The 22,770-nt window shown below is 46.4% G+C and overlaps 1 protein-coding gene and 1 long non-coding RNA gene across 3 annotated transcripts; one reads left to right on the top strand and one right to left on the bottom strand.

Annotated features, from left to right (window-relative positions):
• Positions 1–1,020: 1,020 nt before the first annotated feature.
• LOC127931746 (histidine-rich glycoprotein-like) lies at positions 1,021–2,013 on the bottom strand. The gene has a single exon (XM_052525301.1). The coding sequence runs from the start codon at positions 2,011–2,013 to the stop codon at positions 1,021–1,023; it is 993 nt and encodes a 330-aa protein (XP_052381261.1).
• A 6,553-nt stretch (positions 2,014–8,566) lies between these two features.
• On the top strand, positions 8,567–10,819 carry LOC127916324 (uncharacterized). 2 transcript variants are annotated; one of them, XR_008094929.1, is made up of 3 exons: positions 8,567–9,667; positions 9,840–9,923; positions 10,198–10,819. It is a non-coding gene; the product is annotated as an uncharacterized LOC127916324 (long non-coding RNA). The 2 variants fall into 2 exon arrangements; XR_008095026.1 differs by having other exon boundaries at positions 9,840–9,881; positions 10,240–10,819.
• Positions 10,820–22,770: the final 11,951 nt, after the last annotated feature.

Below are 22,770 nucleotides of genomic sequence, written 5' to 3' on the forward strand. Positions count from 1 at the left end.
GGCTATATACAGTAGCTAGGCTATATACAGTAGCTAGGCTATATACAGTAGCTAGGCTATAAACAGTAGCTAGGCTATATACAGTAGCTAGGCTATATACAGTAGCTAGGCTATATACAGTAGCTAGGCTATAAACAGTAGCTAGGCTATATACAGTAGCTAGGCTATAAACAGTAGCTAGGCTATATACAGTAGCTAGGCTATATACAGTAGCTAGGCTATATACAGTAGCTAGGCTATATACAGTAGCTAGGCTATAAACAGTAGCTAGGCTATATACAGTAGCTAGGCTATATACAGTAGCTAGGCTATATACAGTAGCTAGGCTATATACAGTAGCTAGGCTATATACAGTAGCTAGGCTATATACAGTAGCTAGGCTATAAACAGTAGCTAGGCTATATACAGTAGCTAGGCTGTATACAGTAGCTAGGCTATATACAGTAGCTAGGCTATAAACAGTAGCTAGGCTATATACAGTAGCTAGGCTATAAACAGTAGCTAGGCTATATACAGTAGCTAGGCTATATACAGTAGCTAGGCTATATACAGTAGCTAGGCTATAAACAGTAGCTAGGCTATATACAGTAGCTAGGCTATAAACAGTAGCTAGGCTATATACAGTAGCTAGGCTATATACAGTAGCTAGGCTATATACAGTAGCTAGGCTATATACAGTAGCTAGGCTATAAACAGTAGCTAGGCTATATACAGTAGCTAGGCTATAAACAGTAGCTAGGCTATATACAGTAGCTAGGCTATATACAGTAGCTAGGCTATATACAGTAGCTAGGCTATATACAGTAGCTAGGCTATATACAGTAGCTAGGCTATATACAGTAGCTAGGCTATATACAGTAGCTAGGCTATATACAGTAGCTAGGCTATAAACAGTAGCTAGGCTATATACAGTAGCTAGGCTATATAGTAACTTTGTTGTGTAACTTCTTATCCCTCTCTGTGCCATGGAGTTCACATGAGGTGGGAATTCCATTCAAACCCCGTTTTGTCAATTCATTCTCATTCTATGTTATGATTTTTGAACTTTTTGTTTTCTGTGAAAACATTCAGCAACTCATGATGCATCTGTTGATACAGCAGCTCATGATGCATCTGTTGATACAGCAACTCATGATGCATCTGTTGATAAAGCAGCTCATGATGCATCTGTTGATACAGCAGCTCATGATGCATCTGTTGATACAGCAACTCATGATGCATCTGTTGATAAAGCAACTCATGATGCATCTGTTGATAAAGCAACTCATGATGCATCTGTTGATAAAGCAACTCATGATGCATCTGTTGATACAGCAGCTCATGATGCATCTGTTGATAAAGCAACTCACGATGCATCTGTTGATACAGCAGCTCATGATGCATCTGTTGATAAAGCAACTCATGATGCATCTGTTGATAAAGCAACTCATGATGCATCTGTTGATAAAGCAACTCATGATGCATCTGTTGATAAAGCAACTCATGATGCATCTGTTGATACAGCAGCTCATGATGCATCTGTTGATAAAGCAACTCATGATGCATCTGTTGATAAAGCAACTCATGATGCATCTGTTGATACAGCAACTCATGCATCTGTTGATAAAGCAACTCATGATGCATCTGTTGATAAAGCAACTCATGATGCATCTGTTGATACAGCAGCTCATGATGCATCTGTTGATAAAGCAACTCATGATGCATCTGTTGATACAGCAACTCATGATGCATCTGTTGATACAGCAGCTCATGATGCATCTGTTGATAAAGCAACTCATGATGCATCTGTTGATAAAGCAACTCATGATGCATCTGATACAGCAACTCATGATGCATCTGTTGATAAAGCAACTCATGATGCATCTGTTGATAAAGCAACTCATGATGCATCTGTTGATAAAGCAACTCATGATGCATCTGTTGATAAAGCAACTCATGATGCATCTGTTGATAAAGCAACTCATGATGCATCTGTTGATACAGCAGCTCATGATGCATCTGTTGGCAGCTCATGATGCATCTGTTGATAAAGCAACTCATGATGCATCTGTTGATACAGCAACTCATGATGCATCTGTTGATAAAGCAACTCATGATGCATCTGTTGATAAAGCAACTCATGATGCATCTGTTGATAAAGCAACTCATGATGCATCTGTTGATACAGCAGCTCATGATGCATCTGTTGATAAAGCAACTCATGATGCATCTGTTGATAAAGCAACTCATGATGCATCTGTTGATACAGCAGCTCATGATGCATCTGTTGATAAAGCAACTCATGATGCATCTGTTGATAAAGCAACTCATGATGCATCTGTTGATAAAGCAACTCATGATGCATCTGTTGATAAAGCAACTCATGATGCATCTGTTGATACAGCAACTCATGATGCATCTGTTGATAAAGCAGCTCATGATGCATCTGTTGATAAAGCAGCTCATGATGCATCTGTTGATACAGCAACTCATGATGCATCTGTTGATAAAGCAGCTCATGATGCATCTGTTGATACAGCAGCTCATGATGCATCTGTTGATAAAGCAACTCATGATGCATCTGTTGATAAAGCAACTCATGATGCATCTGTTGATAAAGCAACTCATGATGCATCTGTTGATAAAGCAGCTCATGATGCATCTGTTGATACAGCAGCTCATGATGCATCTGTTGATACAGCAGCTCATGATGCATCTGTTGATACAGCAGCTCATGATGCATCTGTTGATACAGCAGCTCATGATGCATCTGTTGATACAGCAACTCATGATGCATCTGTTGATACAGCAGCTCATGATGCATCTGTTGATACAGCAACTCATGATGCATCTGTTGATAAAGCAACTCATGATGCATCTGTTGATACAGCAGCTCATGATGCATCTGTTGATAAAGCAGCTCATGATGCATCTGTTGATACAGCAGCTCATGATGCATCTGTTGATAAAGCAACTCATGATGCATCTGTTGATAAAGCAGCTCATGATGCATCTGTTGATACAGCAGCTCATGATGCATCTGTTGATACAGCAGCTCATGATGCATCTGTTGATAAAGCAACTCATGATGCATCTGTTGATACAGCAGCTCATGATGCATCTGTTGATACAGCAACTCATGATGCATCTGTTGATAAAGCAACTCATGATGCATCTGTTGATAAAGCAGCTCATGATGCATCTGTTGATAAAGCAGCTCATGATGCATCTGTTGATAAAGCAACTCATGATGCATCTGTTGATAAAGCAGCTCATGATGCATCTGTTGATACAGCAGCTCATGATGCATCTGTTGATACAGCAGCTCATGATGCATCTGTTGATACAGCAGCTCATGATGCATCTGTTGATACAGCAACTCATGATGCATCTGTTGATACAGCAGCTCATGATGCATCTGTTGATACAGCAGCTCATGATGCATCTGTTGATACAGCAGCTCATGATGCATCTGTTGATAAAGCAGCTCATGATGCATCTGTTGATACAGCAGCTCATGATGCATCTGTTGATACAGCAACTCATGATGCATCTGTTGATACAGCAGCTCATGATGCATCTGTTGATACGAGGGAAGAGAATAGTGTTTGTTACTGTGTGTAGGTACAGTACAATCTGTTTGGGTTAACAATAGAGCTAGTGTGATTGTTGCTCATGGTAATATGAGTAAATCAGTTGGATAACAACTCTCGCCCCCACACTGACCCCCCTCCCCCGTGCCCCATCTCCCTCCCAGACATGTGCCTCTCGACAGGGTCGTTAGCAGACCCTTGTGAGGGCCCTGTGGTGCCAGGCAGCCTCGCTACAGAGCACCTTCACCCAGCTCAGGACCTCCTCTGACAGGTGATCGTGACTGTTCAGACCTCCTCAAAACTCCACCCATACCCCATCCAGGAACCTGATAACTACCTATCAAAACCCTTCCAGGAACCTGATAACTACCTATCAAAACCCTTCCAGGGACCTGATAACTACCTATCAAAACCCTTCCAGGGACCTGATAACTACCTATCAAAACCCTTCCAGGGACCTGATAACTACCTATCAAAACCCTTCCAGGGACCTGATAACTACCTATCAAAACCCTTCCAGGGACCTGATAACTACCTATCAAAACCCTTCCAGGGACCTGATAACTACCTATCAAAACCCTTCCAGGGACCTGATAACTACCTATCAAAACCCTTCCAGGGACCTGATAACTACCTATCAAAACCCTTCCAGGGACCTGATAACTACCTATCAAAACCCTTCCAGGGACCTGATAACCACCTATCAAAACCCTTCCAGGGACCTGATAACTACCTATCAAAACCCTTCCAGGGACCTGATAACTACCTATCAAAACCCTTCCAGGGACCTGATAACTACCTATCAAAACCCTTCCAGGGACCTGATAACTACCTATCAAAACCCTTCCATGAACCTTGACAGAAACCCCTCCCAGGCCCCTCCTGAATACCCTTCATTCCAGCCTTTTTCTACACACCCACTCCAACAACCCCATACATTACCCTCACCAGAAACTTTGGAGGAACCATCCAGGAACCCTAGGATCAAATAAGCACCCAGTGGTGGAAATAGTACCCGATTGTCATACTTGAGTAAAAGTAAATAGAAAATGACTCAAGTAAGAGTGTCACGCCTCCTCCCGCTCCCCAGGAGCTCGAGGGCGCCAGGCTCCCCAGCATACAAAGTTGTAGAGAAGTACAGATCAGAGTTGGGTTATTAAAAAACATCCGGAACTTTGAACATCCCACGGAGCACCACTAAATCCATTATTAAAAAATGTAAAGAATATGGCATCACATCAAACCTGCCAAGAGAGGGCCAGCCACCAAAACTCATAGACCAGGCAAGGAGGGCATTAATTAGAGAGGCAACAAAGACACCAAAGATAACCCTGAAGGAGCTGCAAAGCTCCACAGCGGAGATTGGAGTATCTGTCCATAGGACCACTCTCCACAGAGCTGGGCTTTACGGAAGAGTGGCCAGAAGAAAGCCATTGCTTAATGAAAAAAATAAGCAAACACGTTTGGTGTTTGCCAAAAGGCATGTGGGAGACTCCCTAAAAATATGAAAGAAGGTACTTTGGTCAGATGAGACAAAAATGTAGCTTTTTGGCCATCAAGGAAAACACTATGTCTGGCTCAAACCAACCACCTCTCAACCCCCCGAGAGGACCATCCCCACAATTAAGCATGGTGGTGACAGCATCATCCTGTGGGGATGTTTTTCATTGGCAGGGACTGGGAAACTGGTCAGATTTAAAGGAATGATGGATGGCACTAAATACAGGAAAATTCCTAAGGGAAAACTGTTTCAGTCTTCCAGAGATTTGAGACTGGGACGGAGGTTCACCTTCCAGCAGGAAAATGACCCTAAGCATACTGCTAAAGCAACACTCAAGTGGTTTAAGGGGAAACATTAAAATGTATTGGAATGGCCTAGTCAAAGCCCAGACCTCAATCCAATTGTGAATCTGTGGTATGACTTAAAGACTGCTGTACGCCGGCGGAACCCATCCAACTTGAAGGAGCTGGAGCAGTTTTGCCTTGAAGAATGGGCAGATATCCAGTGACTAGATGAGTGTAAATCACATGATACAAACCACCCCCCCCAAAAAAAAATCTATTTTATTTCAAACAAAATAAGGAACATGCCATGGGGGTGAATACTTTCGCAAGCCACTGTATGTCTGTCCCACTCTGTTCCCTGCTTCGGCATTAATTGTTGTTTGTCTTTGTTTACCCGTGTGCTGACGCTGTTCCTGTTCTGTTACCTGTCTGTCCTTGATTAAATTTTGACTCCCCGTACCTGGTTCTCATCTCCGACGTCGGTCCTTACAAAAAGTGAAAGTCACCCAGTAAAATACTAGTTGAGTAAAAGTATTTGGTTTTAAATATAAGTATCAAAAGTAAATGTAATTACTCAAATATATTTAAGTATTAAAAGTAAAAGTGTAAATAATTTCAAATACATATAATACAAATAGACTTGCAGCAAACCAGACGGCACCATTTTCCTCTTTTTTATTGACAGATGGCCAGGGATAGCCAGGGATGGCCAGGGATAGCCAGAGATAGCCAGGGATAGCCAGAGATAGCCAGAGATAGCCAGGGATAGCCCTCCAACAGGCATTTGCAAACAAAGCACTTGTGTTTAATGATTCCACCAGATCAGAGGCAGTAGAGATGGACCAGGGATGTTCTCTTGATAAGTGCATGAATTTTACACTTTTCCTGTCCTGCTAGCCATTCAAAATGTAAAAAGTACTTTTGGATGTCAGTTAACATGTATGATGGAGTAAAATGTACATTTTCTTTCGTAATGAAGTAAAGTAAGGTACCCCCAATAAACTACTTAAGTAGTAATTTAAAGTTTTTTTACTTAACTACTTTACACCACTGCAAGCACCTCTCCTCACCTTCTCTACCCTTCCATCCTACACCCTTCCAACCCCTGAATTCCCTCCATCCATCCATGCCCAAGATCAAAGGGTCCTGGGCAGGGGGGTCACTCTGCTCGCCCAGCTCGGGGCTTCCTCACTGGGGACGGCTGGTCTGAGGTGCCCCTGGTCTGCATCTGAGCCATCCATCATGAGGCTGAACACCTGGCTTATGTCATGTATAAACGCCTGGGAACATCGTTGAGTAGTGCTGTAGTAAGGATTACCCTGATCTGCTTGTGGAAAGTGAGGACCGTGTTTGGAGCTTAATCGTTAGAGGCAGAATCCATCTTGTCCCCAATAGAAACAACAGAACAGAGCCTTCTTCCTAATTAAAAACCAATGGGTCACGACTTACAAAACTACAAACACTGGGTCTGTTTTCTGTTTTCTTAGTTAGTCGATCCATCCCTTGTTTCTTGGAAACCATGCAAAAAAAATGAATCATGTGGCCAAATATTTAGGAAGAGGTCATCATTTCATGGAGTGAAGGAAGAAACCACATGGATAAAGTGGTAAGCAGATTTTCACAACAAAAGTCAAATGTATTTATTGTGTTTATAGGTTTCATGATGTATCTGCTGTGAATCGTTTTAAAATTCGGTCTCTGTAAACTACAATACGAAGTCCTCAACCTAAAATGACAGTGAATCGTTGTAGCTGTAAGTTGATCCAATGGCCACCCATACCCCATACAAATTATTGATAACATTTAGTCAGTTTCATGCATAATATTTTGCCTATGCAATGCAAGATAGTGCATTATTATTGTTGCAGAGCAGATATCATCACTTAAAACAAGCAGGAGTCTTGAGAGAGCAGCAAAGGAAGTGAGAGAAGAAGTCCATATGAACAGCAGGAAGCAGCAGCAGGAACTAAATAATACGGAATAGGTACACTGATATAAAGAAAATTGCCTGTGCTAAAGAGAGGCTATGATAGAGTAGCAAAGGAACACAAGGTCTAATGTAAATATATATGACGGAGTAGCAGAGGTCTTGTCTAAATTACAGGCAAACATCCGCACTGAGCTAAAGGGTAGAGCTGCCGCTTTCAAGGAGTGGGACTCTAACCTGGAAGTTTAGAAAAAATCCCGCTGTGTCCTCCGACGAACCATCAAACAAGCAAAGAGTCAATACAGGACTAAGATTGAATCATACTACACTGCGGCGCTCGTTGGATGTGGCATGGATTGAAAACTATTACAGACTACAAAGGGAAGCACAGCCAAGAGCTGCCTAGTGACACGAGCCTACCAGACGAGCTAAATTACTTCTATGTTCGCTTCGAGGCAAGTAACACTGAAACATGCATGAGAGCATCAGCTGTTCCGGACGACTGTGTGATCACGCTCTCCATAGCTGATGTGAGAAAGACCTTTAAACAGGTCAACATTCACAAGGCCGCTGGGCCAGATGGATTACCAGGACGTGTACTGCAAACATGCGCTGACCAACTGGCAAGTGTCTTCACTGACATGTTCAACTTCTCCCTGTCTGAGTCTGTAATACCAACATGTTTTAAGCAGACCACCATAGTCCCTGTGCCCAAGAACACTAAGGCAACCTGCCTTAATGACTAGCGACCCGTAGCGTTCACATCTGAAGCCACAAAGTATTTTGAAAGGCTGGTCATGGCTCACATAAACACAGAAAATCTTCCATGATGGTTTTCTCCAAATAGCAAACAAAAAAACCATTACACAGGTTCAGAGTTAAAGGATTTCAGGGCCAGTATCTTTGCACCCCAGTATCTCTACTTGCACATTCATATTCTGCATATCTAACACTCCAGTGTTTAATTGCTATATCTTAATTATCCCGCCACTATGGCCTATTTTATTGCCTTACCTCTACACCCCTAGGGTAGTCTAGTGGTTAGAGCAGGTAGTCTAGTGGTTAGAGCAGGTAGCCTAGTGGTTAGAGCAGGTAGCCTAGTGGTTAGAGCAGGTAGCCTAGTGGTTAGAGCAGGTAGCCTAGTGGTTAGAGACAGGTAGTCTAGTGGTTAGAGCAGGTAGCCTAGTGGATAGAGCAGGTAGCCTAGTGGTTAGAGCAGGTAGCCTAGTGGTTAGAGACAGGTAGCCTAGTGGTTAGAGCAGGTAGCCTAGTGGTTAGAGCAGGTAGCCTAGTGGTTAGAGCAGGTAGCCTAGTGGTTAGAGCAGGTAGCCTAGTGGTTAGAGCAGGTAGCCTAGTGGTTAGAGACAGGTAGCCTAGTGGTTAGAGCAGGTAGCCTAGTGGTTAGAGCAGGTAGCCTAGTGGTTAGAGCAGGTAGCCTAGTGGTTAGAGCAGGTAGCCTAGTGGTTAGAGCAGGTAGCCTAGTGGTTAGAGCAGGTAGCCTAGTGGTTAGAGCAGGTAGCCTAGTGGTTAGAGCAGGTAGCCTAGTGGTTAGAGCAGGTAGCCTAGTGGTTAGAGCAGGTAGCCTAGTGGTTAGAGCAGGTAGCCTAGTGGTTAGAGCAGGTAGCCTAGTGGTTAGAGACAGGTAGCCTAGTGGTTAGAGCAGGTAGCCTAGTGGTTAGAGCAGGTAGCCTAGTGGTTAGAGCAGGTAGCCTAGTGGTTAGAGCAGGTAGCCTAGTGGTTAGAGCAGGTAGCCTAGTGGTTAGAGCAGGTAGCCTAGTGGTTAGAGACAGGTAGTCTAGTGGTTAGAGCAGGTAGCCTAGTGGATAGAGCAGGTAGTCTAGTGGTTAGAGCAGGTAGTCTAGTGGTTAGAGACAGGTAGTCTAGTGGTTAGAGACAGGTAGCCTAGTGGTTAGAGCAGGTAGCCTAGTGGTTAGAGCAGGTAGCCTAGTGGTTAGAGCAGGTAGTCTAGTGGTTTAGAGCAGGTAGCCTAGTGGTTAGAGCAGGTAGCCTAGTGGTTAGAGCAGGTAGCCTAGTGGTTAGAGCAGGTAGCCTAGTGGTTAGAGCAGGTAGTCTAGTGGTTAGAGCAGGTAGCCTAGTGGTTAGAGCAGGTAGCCTAGTGGTTAGAGCAGGTAGTCTAGTGGTTAGAGCAGGTAGCCTAGTGGTTAGAGCAGGTAGCCTAGTGGTTAGAGCAGGTAGCCTAGTGGTTAGAGCAGGTAGCCTAGTGGTTAGAGCAGGTAGCCTAGTGGTTAGAGCAGGTAGCCTAGTGGTTAGAGCAGGTAGCCTAGTGGTTAGAGCAGGTAGCCTAGTGGTTAGAGCAGGTAGCCTAGTGGTTAGAGCAGGTAGCCTAGTGGTTAGAGACAGGTAGTCTAGTGGTTAGAGACAGGTAGTCTAGTGGTTAGAGCAGGTAGTCTAGTGGTTAGAGCAGGTAGCCTAGTGGTTAGAGCAGGTAGCCTAGTGGTTAGAGCAGGTAGTCTAGTGGTTAGAGACAGGTAGTCTAGTGGTTAGAGACAGGTAGTCTAGTGGTTAGAGACAGGTAGCCTAGTGGTTAGAGACAGGTAGCCTAGTGGTTAGAGCAGGTAGCCTAGTGGTTAGAGCAGGTAGCCTAGTGGTTAGAGCAGGTAGTCTAGTGGTTAGAGCAGGTAGCCTAGTGGTTAGAACAGGTAGCCTAGTGGTTAGAGCAGGTAGCCTAGTGGTTAGAGCAGGTAGTCTAGTGGTTAGAGCAGGTAGCCTAGTGGTTAGAACAGGTAGCCTAGTGGTTAGAGCAGGTAGCCTAGTGGTTAGAGCAGGTAGTCTAGTGGTTAGAGCAGGTAGCCTAGTGGTTAGAGCAGGTAGCCTAGTGGTTAGAGCAGGTAGCCTAGTGGTTAGAGACAGGTAGCCTAGTGGTTAGAGCAGGTAGCCTAGTGGTTAGAGCAGGTAGCCTAGTGGTTAGAGCAGGTAGTCTAGTGGTTAGAGCAGGTAGCCTAGTGGTTAGAGCAGGTAGTCTAGTGGTTAGAGCAGGTAGCCTAGTGGTTAGAGCAGGTAGTCTAGTGGTTAGAGCAGGTAGCCTAGTGGTTAGAGCAGGTAGCCTAGTGGTTAGAGCAGGTAGCCTAGTGGTTAGAGCAGGTAGCCTAGTGGTTAGAGCAGGTAGCCTAGTGGTTAGAGCAGGTAGCCTAGTGGTTAGAGCAGGTAGCCTAGTGGTGAGAGCAGGTAGCCTAGTGGTTAGAGCAGGTAGCCTAGTGGTTAGAGCAGGTAGCCTAGTGGTTAGAGCAGGTAGCCTAGTGGTTAGAGCAGGTAGCCTAGTGGTTAGAGCAGGTAGCCTAGTGGTTAGAGCAGGTAGCCTAGTGGTTAGAGCAGGTAGCCTAGTGGTTAGAGCAGGTAGCCTAGTGGTTAGAGCAGGTAGCCTAGTGGTTAGAGCAGGTAGCCTAGTGGTTAGAGCAGGTAGCCTAGTGGTTAGAGCAGGTAGCCTAGTGGTTAGAGCAGGTAGCCTAGTGGTTAGAGCAGGTAGCCTAGTGGTTAGAGCAGGTAGCCTAGTGGTTAGAGCAGGTAGCCTAGTGGTTAGAGCTTTGGACTAGTAACCTGGAAGGTTGCAAGTTCAAAACCCCGAGCTGACAAGGTACAAATCTGTTGTTCTGCCCCCTGAACAGGCAGTTACCCCACTAGGCTGTCATTGAAAATAAGAATTTGTTCTGAACTGACTTGCCTAGTAAAATAAAACAACTCATTTGGGCACACACTTTCCATATACTTTTTTTTTCTATTGTGGTATTGACCGTATGTTCGTTTATTCCATGTGTAACTCTGTGTTGTTGTATGTGTCAAACTGTTTTGCTTTATCTTGGCCAGGTCGCATTTGTAAATGAGAACTTGTTCTCAATTACCATATCTGGTTAAATAATGGTAAAATAAATAAATAAAATTAAACTGAGTGACTAAATTAACTTGGTTATTCTAAACGGACTGTGCTGTGGTCAGAGAGGCTAGCTATCCTAGCTTAGTCAAATAAAAACTCATTATGTCAGCTAGTATTCATAACTTCCTTGTTAATTGAAGCTTCCCAGCATTTACCATGTTAAAGAAAGGGCAGGATAATCCCTGGTTTTCTTCTGTGCCGTCTTGTATTATTCACAAACGTAATCTAGCCTGGGCTTAAAGCAAGGACATCATGTTCTGATGCTGATTGGCTTGTTTTTAGCCAGTTTTGAAACAAGTGTTCCTTTTTTCTCAGGAGGACCAAGTCTGAATATTTTATGTCTGTTTAACACTGACAACCCGAATGACCCTGGAATGTTTTGGAAGGTTATTATGTCTATGTCTGGAAACAGTCATCTTAATGAATGACTGTCATTGAAGGACTTTGTTGCTGTATGTGACAAAACTGAAGTGCTGAATTGTTTCTAATGAGCACTTTGTGTCATCTGGTAGGCTGTTTGACTCAGTGTCCTCTGGTAGACTGTTTGACTCAGTGTCATCTGGTAGGCTGTTTGACTCAGTGTCATCTGGTAGGCTGTTTGACTCAGTGTCCTCTGGTAGGCTGTTTGACTCAGTGTCATCTGGTAGGCTGTTTGACTCAGTGTCCTCTGGTAGACTGTTTGACTCAGTGTCCTCTGGTAGACTGTTTGACTCAGTGTCCTCTGGTAGGCTGTTTGACTCAGTGTCATCTGGTAGGCTGTTTGACTCAGTGTCCTCTGGTAGGCTGTTTGACTCAGTGTCCTCTGGTAGGCTGTTTGACTCAGTGTCCTCTGGTAGACTGTTTGAATCAGTGTCATCTGGTAGACTGTTTGACTCAGTGTCATCTGGTAGGCTGTTTGACTCAGTGTCCTCTGGTAGACTGTTTCACTCAGTGTCCTCTGGTAGGCTGTTTGACTCAGTGTCATCTGGTAGGCTGTTTCTGGTAGACTGTTTGACTCAGTGTCCTCTGGTAGGCTGTTTGACTCAGTGTCCTCTGGTAGACTGTTTGTAGGCTGTTTGACTCAGTGTCATCTGGTAGGCTGTTTGACTCAGTGTCCTCTGGTAGACTGTTTCAGTGTCCTCTGGTAGACTGTTTGACTCAGTGTCCTCTGGTAGACTGTTTGACTCAGTGTCCTCTGGTAGCTGTTTGACTCAGTGTCATCTGGTAGGCTGTTTGACTCAGTGTCCTCTGGTAGACTGTTTGACTCAGTGTCATCTGGTACTGGACTCAGTGTTTGACTCAGTGTCCTCTGGTAGACTGTTTGACTCAGTGTCCTCTGGTAGACTGTTTCTGACTGTTTCACTCAGTGTCCTCTGGTAGACTGTTTGACTCAGTGTCATCTGGTAGGCTGTTTGACTCAGTGTCATCTGGTAGGCTGTTTGACTCAGTGTCATCTGGTAGGCTGTTTGACTCAGTGTCCTCTGGTAGGCTGTTTGACTCAGTGTCTCTGGTAGTTTGACTCAGTGTCCTCTGGTAGACTGTTTCACTCAGTGTCCTCTGGTAGGCTGTTTGACTCAGTGTCATCTGGTAGGCTGTTTGACTCAGTGTCCTCTGGTAGGCTGTTTGACTCAGTGTCCTCTGGTAGGCTGTTTGACTCAGTGTCCTCTGGTAGGCTGTTTGACTCAGTGTCCTCTGGTAGGCTGTTTGACTCAGTGTCCTCTGGTAGACTGTTTGACTCAGTGTCCTCTGGTAGACTGTTTGACTCAGTGTCCTCTGGTAGACTGTTTGACTCAGTGTCCTCTGGTAGACTGTTTGACTCAGTGTCCTCTGGTAGGCTGTTTGACTCAGTGTCCTCTGGTAGACTGTTTGACTCAGTGTCCTCTGGTAGACTGTTTGACTCAGTGTCCTCTGGTAGACTGTTTGACTCAGTGTCCTCTGGTAGACTGTTTGACTCAGTGTCCTCTGGTAGACTGTTTGACTCAGTGTCCTCTGGTAGACTGTTTGACTCAGTGTCCTCTGGTAGACTGTTTGACTCAGTGTCCTCTGGTAGACTGTTTGACTCAGTGTCCTCTGGTAGGCTGTTTGACTCAGTGTCATCTGGTAGACTGTTTCACTCAGTGTCCTCTGGTAGACTGTTTGAGTGTCCTCAGTGTTTGACTCCTCTGGTAGACTGTTTGACTCAGTGTCCTCTGGTAGACTGTTTGACTCAGTGTCCTCTGGTAGACTGTTTGACTCAGTGTCCTCTGGTAGGCTGTTTGAGTGTCCTCAGTGTCCTCTGGTAGACTGTTTGACTCAGTGTCCTCTGGTAGACTGTTTGACTCAGTGTCCTCTGTTTGTAGGCTGTTTGACTCAGTGTCATCTGGTAGGCTGTTTGACTCAGTGTCATCTGGTAGGCTGTTTGACTCAGTGTCCTCTGGTAGGCTGTTTGACAGTGTCAGTGTCATCTGGTAGGCTGTTTGACTCAGTGTCATCTGGTAGGCTGTTTGACTCAGTGTCCACTGGTAGGCTGTTTGACTCAGTGTCATCTGGTAGGCTGTTTGCCTCAGTATCCTCTGTTAGGCTGTTTGACTCAGTGTCCACTGGTAGGCTGTTTGACTCAGTGTCCTCTGGTAGGCTGTTTGACTCAGTGTCATCTGGTAGGCTGTTTGACTCAGTGTCCTCTGGTAGGCTGTTTGACTCAGTGTCCACTGGTAGGCTGTTTGACTCAGTGTCCTCTGGTAGGCTGTTTGACTCAGTGTCCTCTGGTAGGCTGTTTGACTCAGTGTCCTCTGGTAGACTGTTTGACTCAGTGTCCTCTGGTAGACTGTTTGACTCAGTGTCCACTGGTAGGCTGTTTGACTCAGTGTCATCTGGTAGGCTGTTTGACTCAGTGTCCTCTGGTAGGCTGTTTGACTCAGTGTCATCTGGTAGGCTGTTTGACTCAGTGTCCTCTGGTAGGCTGTTTGACTCAGTGTCATCTGGTAGGCTGTTTGACTCAGTGTCCTCTGGTAGGCTGTTTGACTCAGTGTCCTCTGGTAGGCTGTTTGACTCAGTGTCCTCTGGTAGGCTGTTTGACTCAGTGTCCTCTGGTAGGCTGTTTGACTCAGTGTCATCTGGTAGGCTGTTTGACTCAGTGTCCTCTGGTAGACTGTTTGACTCAGTGTCCTCTGGTAGGCTGTTTGACTCAGTGTCCTCTGTCTCTGTACAACCCTGTGTGGATGAACCAGTGAGAGCTAGTCAAACTTTTTATTTTTGCCATTCTCAGTGCAGGTGGTACATAAAGCCCTGAAATCCTTAGATCCGAGAAAGCCTGCAGGTCCTGATCTTTTGGATCCCTGCTTTTTAAATCTGGCAGCTGATTTCATAGCTGAACTACTTACATCTCTGTTCAATCTAACCCTGGAATGTAATGACATTCCAAAGATCTGGAAATCAGCATTTGTCCTTCCACTTTTAAAAGGGGGAGATCCAACTGTTTTAAATAATTATAGGCCAATCTCAAAGCTGTCACCCCTGGCAAAAATACTTGAAACCCTTGTTAGTGAACAGCTAAAAGAGGTTTTATTTACTAACTCTATTTCCTCAATGTACCAATCGGGCTTCAGGAAGAAGCATAGCACAATTTCAGCAGCCACATAGGTTTTTAAATTGTATCACTGAAGCCCTTGACAAAAAACAGCACTGTGTCTCACTTTTTAATGATCTCTCTAAGGCTTTTGATTCAGTTGATCATGCTATACTGAGGCAGAGATTGTCGTGTAGGTCTTTCGGAGCATGCAGTTGCATGGTTTGCTAACTGTCTGTCTGATAGAACTCAATTTGCACTCAATTTTATGGGCTCATGTCAGTTACATTGTCTGTCTGTAATGGTGTGCCCCAGGGCTCTGTACTTGGTCCCCTCTTATTCACTATTTATATGAATAATTTAGACAAAAATGTGCAAAATGAGCAACTTCACTTTTATACTGATGATACTGTTATTTATTGTTGTGCCTCGTCTCTCACAAAAGCTTTCCAGAACTTGCAAACTGCTTTTTATGCTGTTCAACATACCTTGTGTCAATTGAAGCTTATCCTCAATAATGACAAAACTAAACTAATGGTGTTCTCTAAAGCAAGGATTAGACCTCTGAACCTTTCACCTGTTACTACCTGTCAGGGCAATGAGATTGAGACTGTAACCTCGTGTAAATATCTTGGAATTTTAATTGATGACGGCTTCTCTCCTAAATTGCATATTCAACAACTTTAAAAAAATTGGAGCTGAAGTTGGGATTTTATTTTAGGAATAAGGCCTGTTTTTCTTTTGAAGCCAGAATGGGGCTAGTATCAGCTACATTTATGCCTTTACTAGACTATGGAGATATTTTATATATGAATCCTTCTGCTCAGCATTTGAAATCAATTGACACTCTTTACCATGGCGATTTGAGATTTATTTTAAACTGCAAAACCCGTACGCACCACTGTCCTTTGTATACCAGGGTTGGCTGGCCTTCTCTAGTCACTTGTAGGCTCAGTCGCTGGTATAATTACAGTGCCTTGCGAAATTATTCGGCCCCCTTGAACTTTGCGACCTTTTGCCACATTTCAGGCTTCAAACATAAAGATATAAAACTGTATTTTTTTGTGAAGAATCAATAATTTTGCACGCCCAATTTTTCAGTTTTTGATTTGTTAAAAAAGTTTGAAATATCCAATAAATGTCGTTCCACTTCATGATTGTGTCCCACTTGTTGTTGATTCTTCACAAAAAAATACAGTTTTAATGTGGCAAAAGGTCGCAAAGTTCAAGGGGGCCGAATACTTTCGCAAGGCACTGTATATTTACAAATACATTTTGGGTTTACTACCATTTTATTTGTGCATTTTTATTGTTCAGGAATGTGGTGGGTACTCTCTTCGTTCGCTGGACTTTATCCTGTTAACTGTTCCAAATGTCCGAACTGAATTTGGTAAAAGGGCTTTTATGTACTCTGCGCCATCGGCTTGGAACGCCTTACAAAATACTTTTAAACTGGAAGAACCCGATTGGTGTTTTTAAATCACTGATGAATGATCTTGAGGCTGATTCCCTGACCTGTCAATGTTTTTAATTTGCTGTTTTATACTCTTGTGAATTCTATGGTTTTTACTGGATTACTTGTAGTTTTTCATGTTGTTTGTCTGTAAGTTTTGTAATGACTTGGTGCTGCCTATCTTGGCCAGGGCGCTCTTGAAAAAGAGATTTTAATCTCAATGAGCCCTTCCTGGCTAAATAATGGTTAAATAAAAAACTATATAAATAAATGAAAGAACAGTAGGCTAAATTATGAGGTGAATAAGGAGCAAATTATTAGGGTGAGGCACATGGGCTACTAACTAGCTTACTAACATACACTCAGTATTTCTTTCTTAGCTACAGTATAACAGATCTCCCTATTACATCATTTATGCAGCAGCATAGAATACATTTGGACTCATCTTGTTGTGCTCGGCTCACTTGAACAGCATGGTGGCGAGTCGGTCCTCCGACCCTGTAACAGTTGTTTTGATGGGCCAAATCATGCTTCATTCACCCTGTCATGTTGAATGTTTGTCATTTAAAACAAATCAGCCCTGTAATCCCTGATTTGGGACCATTACACATCACCGTTGTGTAATGTTAAATGTCCCTGATGAGGATCATGTTTTATCTACATCTCTTCCTATTTATCTTCATGATTTGTAGATTGTCACTTGATTCACATGACCCTGTCATCCCTGATGATGGACGTGAATAATCAATCAAAGCCCTGTCATCCCCTGATTTGACAAAATTTTATCACATGACCCTGTCAGCCTTCTGATGGGCACTTCATGGCAGCAGCCAAATCAATGTTCATCCCTTGACTTGGCAGTGATGTTTTTTAAAATTATTTCCCTTTATTTAACTAGACAAAAGAACATGAGCCCAGAACAGTGACACATCACCCTGTCATCCATGATGGTGAAACCAAAGGCACCATCAGGGTTAAACCTGTGGTCTGTGGTCTGATGGGTCTGGGATCCTACCTCTTGATGAACTCCACCACTTCCTTTCTGACTGTCTGGGGGTGGCAGTCTTGGGTAGTCAGCGATGTCAGTGTTCTGTACTTCAGGGCTAACCCTGTCATCCCTGATGGGCCATTACACATCACCCTGTCATCCCTGATGGGCCATTACACATCACCCTGTCATCCCTGATGGGCCATTACACATCACCCTGTCATCCCTGATGGGCCATTACACATCACCCTGTCATCCCTGATGGGCCATTACACATCACCCTGTCATCCCTGATGGGCCATTACACATCACCCTGTCATCCCTGATGGGCCATCACCCTGTCATCCCTGATGGGCCATCACCCTGTCATCCCTGATGGGCCATTACACATCACCCTGTCATCCCTGATGGGAACCATCACCCTGTCATCCCTGATGAACCATCACCCTGTCATCCCTGATGAACCATTACACATCACCCTGTCATCCCTGCTGAACCATCACCCTGTCATCCCTGATGGGAACCATCACCCTGTCATCCCTGATGAACCATCACCCTGTCCCCCTGACCATGACACATCACCCTGTCATCCCTGCTGAACCATCACCCTGTCACCCCTGCTGAACCATGACACATCACCCTGTCATCCCTGCTGAACCATCACCCTGTCACCCCTGCTGAACCATGACACATCACCCTGTCACCCCTGCTGAACCATCACCCTGTCATCCCTGCTGAACCATGACACATCACCCTGTCATCCCTGCTGAACCATGACACATCACCCTGTCACCCCTGCTGAACCATCACCCTGTCACCCCTGCTGAACCATCACCCTGTCACCCCTGCTGAACCATCACCCTGTCACCCCTGATGAACCATCACCCTGTCATCCCTGCTGAACCACCACCCTGTCATCCCTGCTGAACCATCACCCTGTCATCCCTGCTGAACCACCACCCTGTCATCCCTGATGAACCATCACCCTGTCATCCCTGCTGAACCATGACACATCACCCTGTCACCCCTGCTGAACCATGACACATCACCCTGTCATCCCTGATGGGCCATCACCCTGTCATCCCTGATGGGCCATCACCCTGTCATCCCTGATGAACCATGACACATCACCCTGTCATCCCTGATGAACCATCACCCATCATCCCCTGTCATCACCCTGTCATCCCTGCTGAACCATCACCCTGTCATCCCTGCTGAACCATCACCCTGTCACCCCTGCTGAACCATCACCCTGTCATCCCTGCTGAACCATCACCCTGTCATCCCTGCTGAACCATCACCCTGTCATCCCTGATGGGCCATTACACATCAACCTGTCATCCCTGATGGGCCATTACACATCACTCTGTCATCCCTGATGGGCCATCACCCTGTCACCCCTGCTGAACCATCACCCTGTCACCCCTGCTGAACCACCACCCTGTCATCCCTGCTGAACCATCACCCTGTCACCCCTGCTGAACCATCACCCTGTCATCCCTGCTGAACCATGACACATCACCCTGTCACCCCTGCTGAACCATCACCCTGTCATCCCTGCTGAACCATCACCCTGTCACCCCTGCTGAACCATCACCCTGTCACCCCTGCTGAACCATCACCCTGTCATCCCTGCTGAACCATGACACATCACCCTGTCACCCCTGCTGAACCATCACCCTGTCACCCCTGCTGAACCATCACCCTGTCACCCCTGCTGAACCATCACCCTGTCACCCCTGCTGAACCATCACCCTGTCATCCCTGCTGAACCATCACCCTGTCATCCCTGCTGAACCATCACCCAAAAAACAACAACCTGTGGCTTTTCCCACTAGGGATGTAGATGTGGAGCATTCTGGGACGATATCTGTCTCGAAGGACTATCTGGTGAGGTCGCTATGATCTTTTGCCAGAGGTCAAGGTACAATTATATAAAACATGGAAGCCCCGGTGTCTGACAGTCACCATACATTAAACCTGTGGAATGTGTTAGTTACTGAGAAGTATCTCTCTTAGTATCCATGGCTACCCATTACAGATGGAGTCCCAGAGTGCAGAAGAGGGGCTGTCCTGACCCCAACCCTGATGTCCTGACCCTAACCCTGATGTCCTGATACAGGAAGTACCAGGAAATAACTTGGCTAGTGTGTGGAGGTGGCTCTGGATAGACCGGACCGTGCAGGCGCACTGGAGCTCTTGAGCACCGAGCCTGCCCAAGCTTACCTGGCTTGATGCCCACTCTAGCCCGGCCAATACGAAGGGCTGGTATGTGCCGCACCGGGCTATGCACCCGCACTGGAAACACCGTGCGCTCCATAGCATAGCTCCTCTGTCCTTCTCTCTCTCCTCCCTCCTCTGTCATTCTCTCTCTCCTCCCTCCTCTGTCCTTCTCTCTCTCTCCTCCCTCCTCTGTCCTTCTCTCTCTCCTCCCTCCTCTGTCATTCTCTCTCTCTCTCTCCTCCCTCTTCTGTCCTTCTCTCTCTCTCCTCCCCCCTCTGTCCTTCTCTCTCTCCTCCCTCCTCTGTCCTTCTCTCTCTCTCCTCCCTCCTCTGTCCTTCTCTCTCTCTCCTCCTCCTCCTCTGTCCTTCTCTCTCTCCTCCCTCCTCTGTCTTTCTCTCTCTCTCCTCCCTCTTCTGTCCTTCTCTCTCTCTCCTCCTCCTCCTCTGTCCTTCTCTCTCTCCTCCCTCCTCTGTCATTCTCTCTCTCTCCTCCCTCCTCTGTCCTTCTCTCTCTCTCCTCCTCCTCTGTCATTCTCTCTCTCTCCTCCTCCTCTGTCCTTCTCTCTCTCCTCCTCCTCTGTCATTCTCTCTCTCTCCTCCTCCTCTGTCATTCTCTCTCTCTCTCCTCCTCCTCTGTCATTCTCTCCTCCTCCTCCTCTGTCCTTCTCTCTCTCCTCCTCCTCTGTCATTCTCTCTCTCTCCTCCTCCTCTGTCATTCTCTCTCTCTCCTCCCCTCTCTTTCTCATTCTCTCCTCCTCCTCCTCTGTCCTTCTCTCTCTACTCCTCCTCTGTCCTTCACTCTCTTTCCTCCTCCTCTGTCATTCTCTCTCTCTCCTCCCCTCTGTCATTCTCTCTCTCCTCCCCCCTCTGTCATTCTCTCTCTCCTCCCTCCTCTGTCCTTCTCTCTCTCCTCCTCCTCTGTCCTTCTCTCTCTCTCCTCCCTCCTCTCTCCTTCTCTCTCTCTCCTCCCTCCTCTCTCCTTCTCTCTCTCTCCTCCTCCTCTGTCATTCTCTCTCTCTCCTCCCCTCTCTTTCTCATTCTCTCCTCCTCCTCCTCTGTCCTTCTCTCTCTCTCCTCCCCCCTCTGTCATTCTCTCTCTCTCCTCCCCCCTCTGTCCTTCTCTCGCTCTCTCTCCTCCCCTCTCTTTCTCATCTCCCCCCCGTCTCCCGTCTCACGTCTCACGTCTCCTGTCCCTCTCTCAGCCCTGACCTGGCTGTGCTTCAGATTCTAACACCACGAACCAGGTCTCCCACGAACCAGGTCTCCCACGAACAAGGTCTCCCACGAACCAGGTCTCCCACGAACCAGGTCTCCCATGAACCAGGTCTCCCTTGAGAGGTTGTTTATCTCTCTGGGACTCTCTGGTTTAAATAAAGAACTATTATCCTGTTTAAACTCTTGTTCGGGTCTCCTCCATCGACCTGTCTGAGTATATTAGTTTATTCAGACTGTGAAGAATGGGAGAAAAGGAGTATGGTACTGGTGGTCCCAGTACTTTGTGCTTGCGTCCCAAATTGCACCCTAATCCCCTTTAGTGCACTACTTTTGACCAGGGCCCATAGGGGCTCTAATCAAAAGTAGTGCACTATATAGGAAATAGGGTGCCATTTGGTATGCTGCCTGTCTCTGAGAGAGCTGTAACCACACTATCAGTACTGGCAGTACCCCCGGCTCTGCTCTTGTTTGATTATTTTACTAATCCAGGATCAGACCTTGCCTGCTCTTCTCTTGTTTGATTATTTTACTAATCCAGGATCAGACCTTGCCTGCTCTTCTCTTGTTTGATTATTTTACTAATCCAGGATCAGACCTTGCCTGCTCTTCTCTTGTTTGATTATTTTACTAATCCAGGATCAGACCTGCCCTGCTCTTCTCTTGTTTGATTATTTTACTAATCCAGGATCAGACCTTGCCTGCTCTTCTCTTGTTTGATTATTTTACTAATACCATTATTTTATGATTCTCTGACAATGACAGAGCAGATGAGAAAGTACGTTGGGGAGGGAGGGAGGGAGGGAGAGAGAGAGAGAGAGAGAGAGAGAGAGAGAGAGAGAGAGAGAGAGAGAGAGAGAGAGAGAGAGAGAGAGAGAGAGAGAGAGAGAGAGAGACGGCTCTTGGTGTCATGAAATAAAAGACTGAGTTAATCCCCAGTGTAAATGAGACGGTTGGCTGGAGTGTTTATTGTTGTTCATCCTGCTGCAGAGAGTGACTGGCTCCGATGGGACGGGACACGTTCCCCCTCTGACTCTCATCCACCCTTAAATGAAGTATGATGGGTTGGAAGGGGAGAGGAGGATTTCTTTTTCTCACATTAGAATTTATGAGCAGAAAACATCTTGTGTGGCCTGTATGAACATCGTGCCTCTCTCCTTTCCTCTCCACCTCCGTTCCTCCCTCTCATCTTCTCCTCCCTCTCCTCTCCACCTCCCTTCCTCCCCCTCATCTTCTCCTCCCTCTCCTCTCCACCTCCCTTCCTCCCCTCATCTTCTCCTCCCTCTCCTCTCCACCTCCCTTCCTCCCCCTCATCTTCTCCTCCCTCTCCTCTCCACCTCCCTTCCTCCCCCTCATCTTCTCCTCCCTTTCCTCTCCACCTCCCTTCCTCCCCCTCATCTTCTCCTCCCTCTCCTCTCCACCTCCCTTCCTCCCCCTCATCCTCTCCTCCCTCTCCTCTCCACCTCCCTTCCCCCCTCATCTTCTCCTCCCTCTCCTCTCCACCTCCCTTCCTCCCCTCATCTTCTCCTCCCTTTCCTCTCCACCTCCCTTCCTCCCCCTCATCTTCTCCTCCCTCTCCTCTCCACCTCCCTTCCTCCCCCTCATCTTCTCCTCCCTCTCCTCTCCACCTCCCCCTTCCTCCCCTCATCTTCTCCTCCCTCTCCTCTCCACCTCCCTTCCTCCCCTCATCTTCTCCTCCCTCTCCTCTCCACCTCCCCTTCCTCCCCCTCATCTTCTCCTCCCCTCCTCTCCACCTCCCTTCCTCCCCCTCATCTTCTCCTCCCTCTCCTCTCCACCTCCCTTCCTCCCCTCATCTTCTCCTCCCTCTCCTCTCCACCTCCCTTCCTCCCCTCATCTTCTCCTCCCTCTCCTCTCCACCTCCCTTCCTCCCCCTCATCTTCTCCTCCCTCTCCTCTCCACCTCCCTTCCTCCCCCTCATCTTCTCCTCCCTCTCCTCTCCACCTCCCTTCCTCCCCCTCATCTTCTCCTCCCTCTCCTCTCCACCTCCCTTCCTCCCCTCATCTTCTCCTCCCTCTCCTCTCCACCTCCCTTCCTCCCCTCATCTTCTCCTCCCTCTCCTCTCCACCTCCCTTCCTCCCCTCATCTTCTCCTCCCTCTCCTCTCCACCTCCCTTCCTCCCCCTCATCCTCTCCGCCCTCTCCTCTCCACCTCCCTTCCTCCCCCTCATCATCTCCTCCC

Source organism: Oncorhynchus keta, chromosome 1, assembly GCF_023373465.1.
Source record: "Oncorhynchus keta strain PuntledgeMale-10-30-2019 chromosome 1, Oket_V2, whole genome shotgun sequence".
Lineage (NCBI taxonomy): Eukaryota > Metazoa > Chordata > Actinopteri > Salmoniformes > Salmonidae > Oncorhynchus > Oncorhynchus keta.

Excerpts from the sequence above, each read along its gene's own strand:
- LOC127931746 (XM_052525301.1), bottom strand. The coding sequence starts at position 2,013 with ATGAGCTGCCAACAGATGCATCATGAGCTGCTGTATCAACAGATGCAT.